The sequence below is a fragment of the Cynara cardunculus genome (assembly GCF_001531365.2).
Source record: "Cynara cardunculus var. scolymus isolate 2C chromosome LG 2, CcrdV1, whole genome shotgun sequence".
NCBI classification, from domain to species: Eukaryota; Viridiplantae; Streptophyta; class Magnoliopsida; order Asterales; family Asteraceae; genus Cynara; species Cynara cardunculus.
The window spans coordinates 46,451,645-46,465,026 of record NC_037529.1 but is presented as its reverse complement, the minus strand read 5'-3'; the positions used below and the strand labels follow the sequence as shown (position 1 = coordinate 46,465,026).

Genomic DNA, 13,382 nt, shown 5'->3' with positions numbered 1-13,382 from the left:
ATTAACGACAGATGAGAGTAGTTTTTACGGTTTTTACAAATTGGAGTGTTTTTCATTTGATCGTTTCTCTCTCTCTCTCTCTCTCTCTATATATATATATATATATATAACTATTTAATCGGCTACTTTATCAAGTAACACTAACTTAAGACGAATAACCAACAAAAACCTACTTGCACTTTTGCTTCACTAATTCATTTTTAATGTCTTTATAAATCAATTATTTATAAAACAAGATAAATTGTATTTTATTTATTTATAATTATTAATTTATATATTCTTACTATTGGAAAGAATGTCTAGAGTCTCTAGATTGATAAACTCGATGGAATGTGTATGTGTTCCAAATCAAGTTGTCCAACTAATTGACGACCCACCTTCCCATAACAAACATGTAGGGGAGATTGAGAGCGGTTTATCAAAAATTTATCTAGGTAAGTGTTTATCAAATCACATTAACTTAATGAATGAATATGATACAGATCAAAATCTTACCAGCGGATTCAGATTTCTTCCCCCAGACCCGTCGGGAATTAGTCAGGGGGGGGGGGGTCAGGGACGAGAGGCTTAAACAGAGATCAGGGTTGGGAATGGGGGATGCATTACCTGTCCAATATCCGCCCTGTTTCCATCTGTACATAGACCTGTGGACCTATATCAATTTTATAGATTTGTCCTTTGTACTTGCATACCTAGTTCGGAAATTTCATTTTTTTATACTTTGATCCGCAAATTGCAGACGTTTTAATAATTTTAGAAGAGAAATAATTAAGAGATAAAACTACAAACCGAAATGACTATTTTAATTAATTTTCTTTTAAATATTTCCATAATGAAATGTGTAATGATCGACAAAAATGAGATTCAATTTCCTCTTTCACTAAATCTCCTTTTACCAGAAACTTCCACCCCGCTCACATAATTTTCTCCAAGAACACAACTCCATAACATTTTCAATGAATATATCACGAATGCTCATATAATTAGTTATAAAACAACAAAAGACATTTTTTTCTTTCTAGCAATTATTTTAGAGTGAATTACACATTTGGTCCCTCGTGAATATCTTTTTTTTGGTTTCGTCTCTCGAAATCATAAAGTACATTGGTGGTCTAAAAATCGTCTTCCGTCCAAAAAGCTACCGTCATGAGTGCCATGTGCCCCTCATGCAAGGGACAATTTGGTCTTTTCACCTATCTGAACAAAACAAAGAATTACAATCATCTGTAAATAATACACATCCGTATATCCAGAATGTGGTTTAGTTTCCGTAAAGCGCTCATCTGTAAACATGTCATGTAAAAAGCGCGCAATTGTATTGATAGACGACGTTTGATGTGTAATAGCACGATTTCATATTTTCCCTGACTTCACTAACACCTTCGTATTGCCTCATGATATCTTTCTGGACAACGCCACGTAAAGTTTTCTATGTAAAAATAGTGATTCCAAAAGATAAACACCTACATTTTTACAAGTTGGGTCCTCAATACAACCACATAACCATGTGTTCAGATTCATGCTATTTGCTTACACTATCTGTTTTCAATCCCAGCAGATGCAGTAGGTGTGGTAGTTCTTGGTTGGATCAAACTAGAGTACAGCTGTTGCTCTCTGTTCCCGTTTTACTGAGTATACACATTGGTGTGCAGGATACAAGGGTCGCCAGTAGTGTTCCCCAAGAACTCGAAATAGATTTCATCGTGAGTCGGTCCTTCTAACGATAATTGCAGACAGGTAAACATCAATAATCTAAGATAAGACGTGCATATTTTCTAATATGATGAAACCAGAGTCGACTTTATAGTACACTAAATAATACTTGTAAGCATATAGGATGAAACGTTTATTGCCAATTTACATACACTTTTGGAAAATACTCTAAATATAATCTGAAGTGAAACATTCAAGCAAATGTAAAAGGGGAAATAATCATTTATTGTTTTTTGGGACAACAGTGATATCAATTGCAGGCCTGGTTTTGGACAACCACCAATGTTCAAAGGGTTTGGTTTTGGAGAGATTTGGTTTAAACCAATTTCCACAGTTTACCAATAACTTTGAAACTACCAGCTAATACAATTTTGTACAACTCTAGAGGGAAACAATTGTACATTAAACCGTCTAAAGACAACGAAGTTTGTGTATGACGCTGTAATACTTTTGTTCTTAAGATTGATGATATGTTATAGCTTGAAATGTAACCACTCAGAAGTTTGATTTTGAACTGCAAGTTGTGAAAAGAGAAGGAAAAACCAAAGTAGGCTTAAGAGAGTAAAATCTGTTGTTGGTAATGCATGGCAACCTTCCAGCCGCCCAACGACGTAGCTATAACGACCTCCGTTACTCTTTAGGAGGCATCCGCCCCTTTGACACCAAGGGATAAGAGCGGATTGCCGGCGACTTTCGCAAAAGCACCATTGGGCGGTGGTTCCTCTTCGGGCGGGCGGGCGATTCTTGTACCCCCAATACGAAACATGCATATAGTCTCATAAAATGGTACCAATGGAAATACAAGGAAGCCGAATTTTTTTTGCATCACCTCTCATAATAAGCCAAATATAATAAAAAAAAAGTCTGATATAAATTTCTCCCATCTGTTCATCTATAAAAGACACAAGCATTTGAGGAAAGCACCCGTAAGTTGCCTTTAGTATCAAGAATATTATACAATATTGAAAGTTTGATATGGATAATAAAAACTCCATGATATGAAGATAACACTTTTAGAAGGCTTTCAACAACATACATTGCACTCTAAGAGCAACTCTAACCTTAACACCAAAAAATTCTGCAAATTTATGGGACCATGGACACCAAAAAATTCTGCAAATTTATGGGACCATGGACACCAAANACACCAAAAAATTCTGCAAATTTATGGGACCATGGACACCAAAAAATTCTGCAAATTTATGGGACCATGGACACCAAATCACCAAAAAAAGATGATTCCGTAAATTCAAAATCACATACCAGGGATTCGGAAAGTTCAGATCCAAGATACCCACCAGCCACACGAGGAGAAATAAAGCTATTAGTTTAGACCTTCCATCAATTAGTTTGTGTTACTCAATTGTAGTTTTACTTACTGTCTTATCTCATATTCTGTAGGCTTTATGGTTTGTCCTCCAAGTATTTTATCCTTCAATGTATTTAAAATCTTTCATCGATCTTGCACAGTTCTAGACAAAGCATGGAGAATATATGCACTTATGTTCTTTTGTTCGATGCTGGTAAGTTTACCCTTGTGTACCAATCATGCGTTTCATTACTTGAATTGTATTATAGCAAGAACTTACCATTGGCAGCAACACGATCAGCTCCAACAATTACACCATGCACGTGTCGAACTTTCATTAAAGCAGCAGCTGCAGAATCTGCTATGAGAGTGGCTAGTATTTTGTCAGCACCAACTCAAAAACAATCAATCTTGATCCCTACAATTGCACAATAAAAAACAAGGATATTATATTCACCAAAACAACGTAAACAACAAAAAGACGAGTATGAAAATGTCAAAAATCATAAGAGTGAGACACTTGCATCTTGTTTAGATTTGGAATGCAAGCATTAATTATCATGTAACAATTTATTTGCTACCATTTGAAGCAGTGGCAATCTGAAAGAATAGTATATAGACTTCATGGAAGCAACTTTAGACTGTTTCACATAGTTAGAAATACACATGTGTTGCAATTGATCTGTCTCTGAATTAGTGTGGGTATGATCATGTGGTTGTCCTATTTTGTTAATATAAAGACATGCATTGATACAAGCTCTAGCATAAGATGGTACATTTTCCATGTCGCTGCAATACCTAGCATGTAGGCATGGTACGGGGTGGGGTTTACAATCCCCGGCCCCGGCCTTTATAGCCATCGGCCCCGGCCCCGGCGGGTACGGGGAATAATTTTTCGGCCCCGGTCAATTTTTGGTCAACACCCGGTAAAATTAAAATTAATAATTTCCAAACAACATCATCATCGTTACATTGTATTTAGTCTTGCCTAATAAAAATAATAATATTGTAAAATTAACAATAATCCAATGAGATGTAAAATTCAAAACAAGTTTTTTTTCAAGCAACACATAATTGTAGTTATTTAGTCCCTCAACAATCAACATCTTCATTGTATGCAATCGTTTGATCAAATCCTTTTGGTTCTCTGTGCTTTTTATCTGAAATAAAATAGCAAGTCAGAAAAATTGTATATACCAATTAACGTAATTATTGTAACAAACAATTTATATAATTACTACCTTCAATTTCTTTTCTTAACCAACTTTGGCTACACATCAAAGCTCCAATTGTTTGCGATTTTAGTCGACTTCGTTGTTTCGTTACCTTGTTTCCACTCATGCTAAAAGCCGATTCTGAAGCTACTATTGAAATAGGAATGGTCAACACATCCCTCGCAATCCGCTGCATGATAGGAAACTTAGCACCGTTGCACTTCCACCACATTAATATATCAAACCCTTCATCCTGCGGTAACAATTTCTCTGACAAATAATCATCCAACTAAGTCGTTTCAAGCATGTCATCCTCAAAGATCATATTCTCAAAATCCAATTGCCATGAGGCCTTGTTTGAAGAAGATTTCCCCCCACTTGAGACAGTATTGCCACTTTGTCCCTTCCTTTTATTCTAATCATGTTTCTTTTTGTACTCCTCAAATAAATCATTACATAGAGTCTGTATCCTCATAACCTCATCTTTTGAGTCCACACCATAAATCTTTGGGAAAAAATAATTTATCAACTTTAACTTATATCTAGGATCTAAAACAATAGCCACACTCATCATATCATGTATGACTCTCCAATATTTATCAAACTTAAGCAGCATACTTGATGCCATGTTTCTAATAACGTAATTTTGATCGTCTTGGCAACTCTTAATAGACAATTTTATGTCACAGATCAAGGGGAAGAACATGTTGGAAGTGGGATACTTGGTCCCGGAGAATGTCTCGGTCACACGATAAAATAAACCTAACTTATCACATACATCGGTCACCATTCTCCATTCCTCTTCACTAGGTAAAGAAACATAATTTTTCTCTTTCTTGCTCAAACGAGTAAAGACATCTTTGTATTCTAAAGCAACATTCAACATTGTATAAACAGAATTCCACCTAGTCTTACAATCAAGCACTAATTCTCTTTCACAATCCACACCTAGTTGTTGTGCAATGAGTCTAAAGTCTTGGGCTCTTTTAGGAGAACATGTCCAAAATGAGACACTATCCCTAACATTCTTGATTGCTTTCTCAATCATAGAAAACCCATCTTGCACAATGAGATTAATGATATGCGTACAACATCTCATGTGAACAACTTACCCTTTAAAATTGAGGAGGAGAAAGAAAGAGTACCTAAGAGCCTGTCAACCAAAGCATCATTTGTTGAACAATTGTCAAGTGTCAATGTTGATAACTTGTTGTCAATGTTCCAATCCATAAAGCACTCGATCATAACTTGGGAAAATGCATCAGCAGTGTGTGGAGATGGCACATGCAAAAAGCTGCATCAAATATTCAAAGAATATAGTAAAATGAGAATATTAACATTGAATTATAAAAATAGCACAAAATACTAATAAGAGAAATAAGTTAGATAATCCGATTTTGTAACTTCCAATTGGCATCTATGTAGTGTGCTGTTAGTGCCATGTAACCTTTGTTTTGGTTACCGGCTGTCCACATATCCGAAGTAAGAGCAATCTTACTTTCGTTTTCTTCCAAATATCGTAATACACAACCTTTTTTTGTTTCGTATATCTTCATGATGTCAGACTTGATTGTAGCTCTACAAGGCACCTTAAATAAAGGTTGAAGACCATTTGAATACTTCCGAAAACCATGATGCTCAACAATAGAAAGTGGATAATCATGAAGAATGATCATTTTAGCTAAATCATCTCTTGAGCTTTCAGCACTAAAGTTATAATTACTCAATAAAGATGTTTTTCCATCCTTAGCAGTCTGCTCCTGAACTAGAATATGTTGCCTTATGTCTTTTGTAACTCTCCTCGGACATATCTTGAAGTGATCTTTCAAATGTGTTGTCCCATCATTAGGTCTACCAGTCATCTGCTTATTGCAATACTTACATTTTGCAAATCGGCGAAGACCATCAATATATATTGCTTCAAAATGGTTCCAGACAACATATTTCAATCTATTGTTTGCTGGTTCACTGACTTCAGTCTCGGGGATAATATTTGAACCCATATGCATGCTTACAGATTCGTTTGTGTCATTACAAGTCGTATTATCCTTATCGTTTCCTTCCGTAGCATTACATCCAATATCTTCTATGTTCTTGTTTTGTGAAATTTTCACCTTAGAAAAAGAATATGAAATTAGGCACAATGACATACATTCAAATTAAAACACAACATATTGTTGATGAATAACCCACGTTACCCACCACTCCCTACAACTTTAACAACAATCAATAAACATTAATTAGTTCAATACTAATTTAGTAATTTATTACCTTTCTTTAGGGGGTGTTGTAAGTTGCAAAGTTCAATACTAATTAATTACCTTTCAACACTAACATTAATTAACCAACAAACAAGTAAGAGCATTTTCAAGATAAACTCAAATCTCCAACCAACAAGCATACCCAACTCCAAAAATTTCCTTATAATCTATTCATTCCATAAAAAAGTGATGAAGTTTGACTATTTAAAGTCAATCCTCTAGTGTTTCCAATAAGAACCTTAAACATTTTTCAAGATGAACTCATCAACTCAATTATGCAGATGCTATCAATGTCATACAGATGGTCAGATGCTGTTAGATGCTGTCATACAGTGATGAGTAATACAGTCATACAGTCACATATGCCATCATAATGGGTTTAATATAGTAGCATTGAATAACTCAAAAAACCTTAAACATTTTTCAAGATGGACTCAATTATACAGATGATGTTATACAGATGCTGTCATATAGTGATACAGATGATGTCATAATGGGTTTAATCTAGTAGCATTGAATAACTCAAAGAACCCACATCAATTCTGAAATTAGAAAAAGCAATTTAGGAAATAAAGTTATACAAAGTATAAATTCATTACTCTTTAGGGGAGGGGTGTTATTAATAATGGAGCAACAAGCCAACATCAAAATCAACACTACTGAGTATTTCTTGAGGATTAATGCCTGTAAATACTCATAAGTAAGCAAACTTATATAAATACTTAGTATTAATGTACCTGTGTGTAACTGTGGAAGTACTAATGTACCTGTGCAATAATGAAGAAAGCAGCTAAGACACTGTGTGTTACTGTTTGACAAAAAAGAAAAGACTGACCTTGATTCTTGAAGGCTCGAAGAACGACCAACGACTGATGGCTGTGGCTCACTGCTGCAACTCGATGAAAAAGACGACTAGGGTTGTGGTTGTGGGTTGATTACTCCTCGATTGAGTCGTGGGTTGGACGAGGACGAGCTGGCCGACAAGGGTTGTGGGTCTTGAGTGGATGTGACGCTAGTCGACGGCAAGGAAACAACAATCTCAACAACAGTCATGGTGACGAGGGTCGAGGGAGGGTGTGTGAGTGTGAATGAGAAGAGAAGAGAATTGAGGGACGTGTCCATACTGCTCGTCTGCTCCTAGACTCCTACTGCGTGTATGAAACAAAAGCCCAGACTCCATAGCCAAAGCCCAAATATGAAGTAGGTCAATATTACCGGGTACGGGGGGGGGGGATCGGGTTGGGGGATACAATACCCGGCCCCGACCCCGGCCCCAACCCCGGTTTGCCTCTACCGGGGATCCCCGGCCCCGGCCCCGATACCCGTTTTAGCAGGGAATCCCTGTCTCCGTTCGGGTCGGGTAAACCGGGTTCCCCACGGGTCAGGCCAAATCACCACCCCTACTAGCACGTTGTTGTGATATTTGAAATGCACAAGATCAGAGTAAATGGTTCAGAGACACTTGGGGACTGGGAAGGTAGTGAAAACATGGTCTCTCATTCCATTGCTTTACGTTTAACATGTTGCACTCCCTCCATCCCATGACAATTGCAACAAACTTGTTTTAGAGATGTCCCAAGAAAATGACAACATCTTTGTTGGGATTTACCAGGTCAAAACACTGTCTATCTGCTCACTATCTATCTGCTCACTATCATCATTAGAGATAAGTAAATGGTATATATTTGAGTCTGCAAGATTCCTTTACTCTATCTTCACCGAAGGGTAATCTGGATATATGACAAACAGTTGAATCCACTGCTCGAACTATATGTGAAGTCAAAATAGCGATTTGATGGGAATGAGGGAGTGTATACAATCATTTAGTCAAGAATATCAAAGTAATGTTTCATAAAAAGTACCTTAAATTGCTTACTTGGTTGAATGGGCGGGTTTCCGGCTTGAGTTATTTCTGTTGTTAAAGTTGACAAAAGAAAAGAAACACAAGACTGACAGAAGAAAAAAAAAAGATAGTATATAGAGACTATGAAAAAGAATATGCAGCTCCAGATTCTATTTTTTATCAAATACGCAGAGGCCTTTTAAATAGGCAAACACACTAACCGAAAAGCTAAAAACAGAACCTATAACAGTCACAAACCCTACTTCTCCACTTGTTTTTAAAATAAGGAAAAACCCTATGTCCTGGTCATTTTTAACTACAAAAGAAATCACACGTGCATAAATTAAATAACAAGTTTATATCAACAAACCCTCCCTTAAACTGAAGTTGCCAACGTTCAGTGCCATAGTCCTAACATGCTTCTGAGGTTCACAAATGAGTCCCTCTTGAGTGCCTTGGTGAATATATTAGCAACTTGGTCTTCACTCTTGTACTGTAGAAGATCAACTGTTCCATCATTGCATAGTTCCTTTAAGAAATAGAATCTTACATCTATATGTTTACTTCATCCGTGTAGCACTAGATTCTTCAACAATTTGATTATTGAGCTGTTGTCACAGAAGATTGTAGTAGCTCCAGATTGCTTAAAGTGCAGCTTCTCAAGAACCCTTTTAAGCCAAATGGCTTGACAAGCACAAGCTGTAGCAGCTATAAATTTAGCCTCTGTTGTTGATAATGAAACGATCTGTTGCTTTCTGGATGCCCAAGAAATAACACCCGTTCCAAGCATGAAATCATAGCCTGACGTCTTCCTTCTATCAGTTTGATCACATGCATAGTCACTATCAGTGAACCCCAACAAATTATTTTTAATACCCTTCTTATAGTAGATACCAAGATCTCGAGTTCCTTGCAAATAACAAAGGATTCTCTTAGCAACTGATAAGTGCAACTCAGTTGGATTTTCCATGTATCTACTAAGTAAACACACAGAGAACATGATGTCTGGTCTTGTAGGAGTAAGATACATCAGACTGCCTAGCATTTGCTTAAAGAGTGTGCTGTCAACCTTTTTTTCATCTTCATCATTATGTAACTTCATGCCACACTCAATCGGAGTTCTTACTGCATTGCAATCCTTCATCTGGAATCTGTTCAGAATTTCTCCCACATATTTCTTTTGGCAAAGAAATATTCCAGCATCTGATTGTGTTACTTCAATTTCCAAAAAATAGCGCATCAAACCGAGATCAGACATTTCAATTTCATTCATCATGGACCTCTTAAATTCTCCAAACATGGTAGAATTGTTTCCAGTAAATAAGAGGTCATCAAAAAACAAGCAAACAATAAGCATTTTTCCATTTCTTCCAACTTTAACAAACATAGTGTGCTCAAAAGGGCATTTCACAAATCCCTCCTTAAGAAAATACGCATCAATGCAACTACACCAAGACCATGGGGCTTGTTTAAGTCCATAGAGGGCTTTCCTTAGTGGATAGACTTTATTCTCCTTTCTAGTCGTAATATAACCAGGGGGTTGTTTGATGAACAGTTGTTTCTTTAAGTATCCATGTAGAAATGCTGATTTGACATCAAGCTGGTAGATTGGCCAAGAGTTCTGAGCAGCCAATGCAACCACCAGTCTGATCGTGTCATGTCCTGCAACCAGAGAGAACACTTCCGTGTAGTCGTTGCTTGTACCCTTTGGCCACCAACCGGGCTTTGTACTTATCAACTTCACCGTCTTTTTTCAACTTCGTCATGAAGACCCACTTTACACTGATTGTTTCGTGTCCTTTAGGAAGCTCACATAATTCCCATGTGTTGTTCTTCTCAATGGAATGGATTTCATCATCCATTGCCTTTGGCCATTTTTCTTCTTTAATGGCATTGTCATAAGTCATAGGATCACAGTCTGCAACTAAAGCAAAGTGAGTGATTGGATTGCTTAGTCCGGTTACCTCATAATCATTCATCCAAGTAGGCCTTCTTCTAACACGATGAGTAGATTGAATTTCGTATCCATTAGCTTCTGCAACTTGTGGTAAGAGTGTTGATTGTGCCCCTGTTTCTTCATTAACTGGCTGTGATGCTTCAGCAGCTGAGGGACTTGAAGTTTCTGAGTTTTCAGCCACCACTAAACCAACACCATCATCATCATCACCATAAACAACTTGTTTAGGTAGTTATGCTCTCTAATCCCAAGTGTTGTCTTCGTCAAATACAACATCTCTACTAGTCACAATCTTCTTCGATAGTGGATTGAATAACTCATAGGCTTTGGATGACTCGCTTACACCAAGAAAAGTGCATTTTTCAGCTTTATCATTAAGCTTCTTTCTCTTTTCATCAGGGACGTGAGCATAGGCGATGCAACCAAAAATTTTGAAGTGATCTATTGTTGGTTTTCTGCCACTACAAGCCTCCTCCGGGGTCATATTTTGAACAGAAAAAGTTGGACTCCTGTTCAGAATATAAACGCTCCAATTTACAGCTTCTGGCCAGAATTGTTTTGGTACTTTCCCTTTGGTTAGCAGGCTTCTTACCATGTTGATGATGGTTCTGTTTTTCCTCTCTGAAACGCCATTTTTTTGTGGCGTATTAGCTGTTGTGAGCTCCTTGCGAATGCCATGGCTCTCACAGAAAGCTTTAAATTCATTCGAACAATACTCACCTCTACGATCTGTTCGAATAGTCTTAATGGACTTTCCTCTTTCATTTTCAACTCGAGCTTTGAAGCTTTTAAATATGGTAAAAGCTTCTGATTTTTCTTGTAGAAAATAAGCCCATGTTTTTCTTGAAAAATCATCAGTAAAGTAATTAAATACCTTTTTTCTCCGTTAGAAGATGGATTTATTAGACCACAAATGTCTGAATGAACCAACTCCAATACATCCTTTTCTCTCCATGACTTGCCTCGTGGGTACCGAGACCGATGTTGCTTGCCAACAACACATTCTTCACACACTTCTCTGTCACCATGTTCTTTTGATGCAATGTCTTCAAGCCTCCAAAATTTAGGTGATCGTATCGAAAATGCCACAACCATGAAGAGTTTTTTTTGCTTCTGCCAATAAACATGATTGGATGCTTTCAAATTTTATGGGATACAACCTGTTAGAGCTCATGTGTACAGTTGCAATTGCCTTTGTCCTTGTAGCATCATATATTTCGCAAACTCCTATATCAAGGATAATAACATATCCTTTTTCTTGCAACTGACCAACACTTAAGAAATTATTTTTCAGGCTCGGAACATACATTACATTAGAAATAGTCTCCACAAGGCCACTATTGGTTTTGATGTTAATATCTCCTTTCCCCATCACAACTATAGTTGATAAATCATCAAAACTAACAGTCTACTGAAAACTTTCATCCAAATTTAAGAAAGAAGACTTACTTCCACTCATGTGGTTGCTACAACCTGTATCCACGAACCAGGTTTTTGGTTCACTCTTCTTTCCTTCATGGACAACCATCAACAAAGTTTCTTATTCCTTTGTTTCTTCCAAAAAATTTGAGGTCTTCCTTTTCATTTTGATATTAGGCAACTTGGTATAACATACAACAACATGATGACCATATCGATGGCATCTAAGACATTCTACCTTAGATTTGTCATGGTCGGGCAGCGTAGTATAACATTCAGAGGCATAATGACCATATCGGTGACATCTAAGGGATTCTATCTTAGATTTTTCACGGTCTCGACCTCTTCCTTTGCCTGGAAAATGATCATTAAAAGTGTTAGTGTAACTGCTACTATCTCTGTTCACTTGACCTCTGCCTCTTTTTCTTCCTCTTCCTTAACCTCTTCCTCTGCCTCTTCTATTAAAGTAGGAAGCCGTAGAAGCTTTCAAGGCCTGTTCTTCTACAATAAAATGTCTCTTCAACTTATGTTCATGAACCAACAAGGAGCTTTGAAGCTCATCAAGGGACAACTCATCTAGATCATTGGATTACTCAAAGGAACACACCACATAGTTAAATTTGGGTGCTAGTGAGCACAATAGATTTTCAACAATGGTTGTATCGTTCATCTTTTCACCATGGATACGCATGTTGTTTGCAATACTCATGGCCCTTGCACAATAGTCGGTAACAACTTCACCTTTCTTCATTTGTAAAACTTCAAAGTCTCTCCTTAATGCTTGGAGTTGAGCACGCTTAATTCTAGAAGAGCCCTAGTATTTCCTCTTCATTGAATCCCATATATTGTTGGAACTATCTTTGCTAAGAATAGTTTCTAGGATACATCGGTCAATGGCTTGAAATAAATAGTTCTTGGCTTTCAAGTCCTTTAGTTTCATACCTTCCAGGTCCCTTTATTGTGCATCTTTCAGAGCTGTTTGCTTCCCCTGGTGTTGCTACACCACCTTCAATGACCTGCCAATACTCTTCGGATCTCAGGAAGTTCTCCATGAGCATACTCCAATGGTCATAGTGACCATCAAAACGTGAAATTGCTGGTTGTACATAGTTAGTAGAGGCCATTTGATTGTTTGCCATTTGACTGCTGCTGCCTTCGTTGAAATCAGGACTACCGTCTTTTGCTCTGATACCACTGACAAAAGAAAAGAAACACATGACTGACAGAAGAAAAACAAAAGATAATATATAGAGACTATGAAGAAGAATATGTAGCTCTAGATTCTATTTTTATCAAATATGCAGAGGCCTTTTAAATAGGCAAACACACTAACCGAAAATCAAAAAAAAAGGACCGATAACAGTCACAAACCCCACTTCTCCACTTGCTCTTAAAATAAGGAAAAACCATATGACCTGGTCATTTTTAACTACAAAAGAAATCACACGTGCATAAATTAAATAACAAGTTTATATCAACAAAAGTGTGTACAAATGGGAGTCTATATTGGAGGTATACGATCATCACTTTGGATCACTCTAACAATGCAAGAAGGAAACATAAGATCGTACTCAAAATCTGAATCCAAATGGAAATCATCAGCATACCTTGTTGGAATCGTGGAGGATTCAAAATCACTCCTGAAACACGTTATGATCTTTAGCTG

At 37.1% G+C, this 13,382-nt stretch overlaps 1 protein-coding gene across 1 annotated transcript; it reads right to left on the bottom strand.

The window, feature by feature from the left end:
* Nucleotides 1-4,114: 4,114 nt before the first annotated feature.
* On the bottom strand, nt 4,115-8,747 carry LOC112506123 (zinc finger BED domain-containing protein RICESLEEPER 2-like). Its single transcript, XM_025110153.1, has 8 exons — nt 8,711-8,747; nt 8,562-8,656; nt 8,360-8,446; nt 5,641-6,350; nt 5,382-5,530; nt 4,715-5,295; nt 4,264-4,489; nt 4,115-4,182 (listed from the first exon to the last, which is right to left on the bottom strand). Exons 1-8 carry the CDS (start codon nt 8,745-8,747, stop codon nt 4,115-4,117), a joined length of 1,953 nt encoding a protein of 650 aa, XP_024965921.1.
* Nucleotides 8,748-13,382: the final 4,635 nt, after the last annotated feature.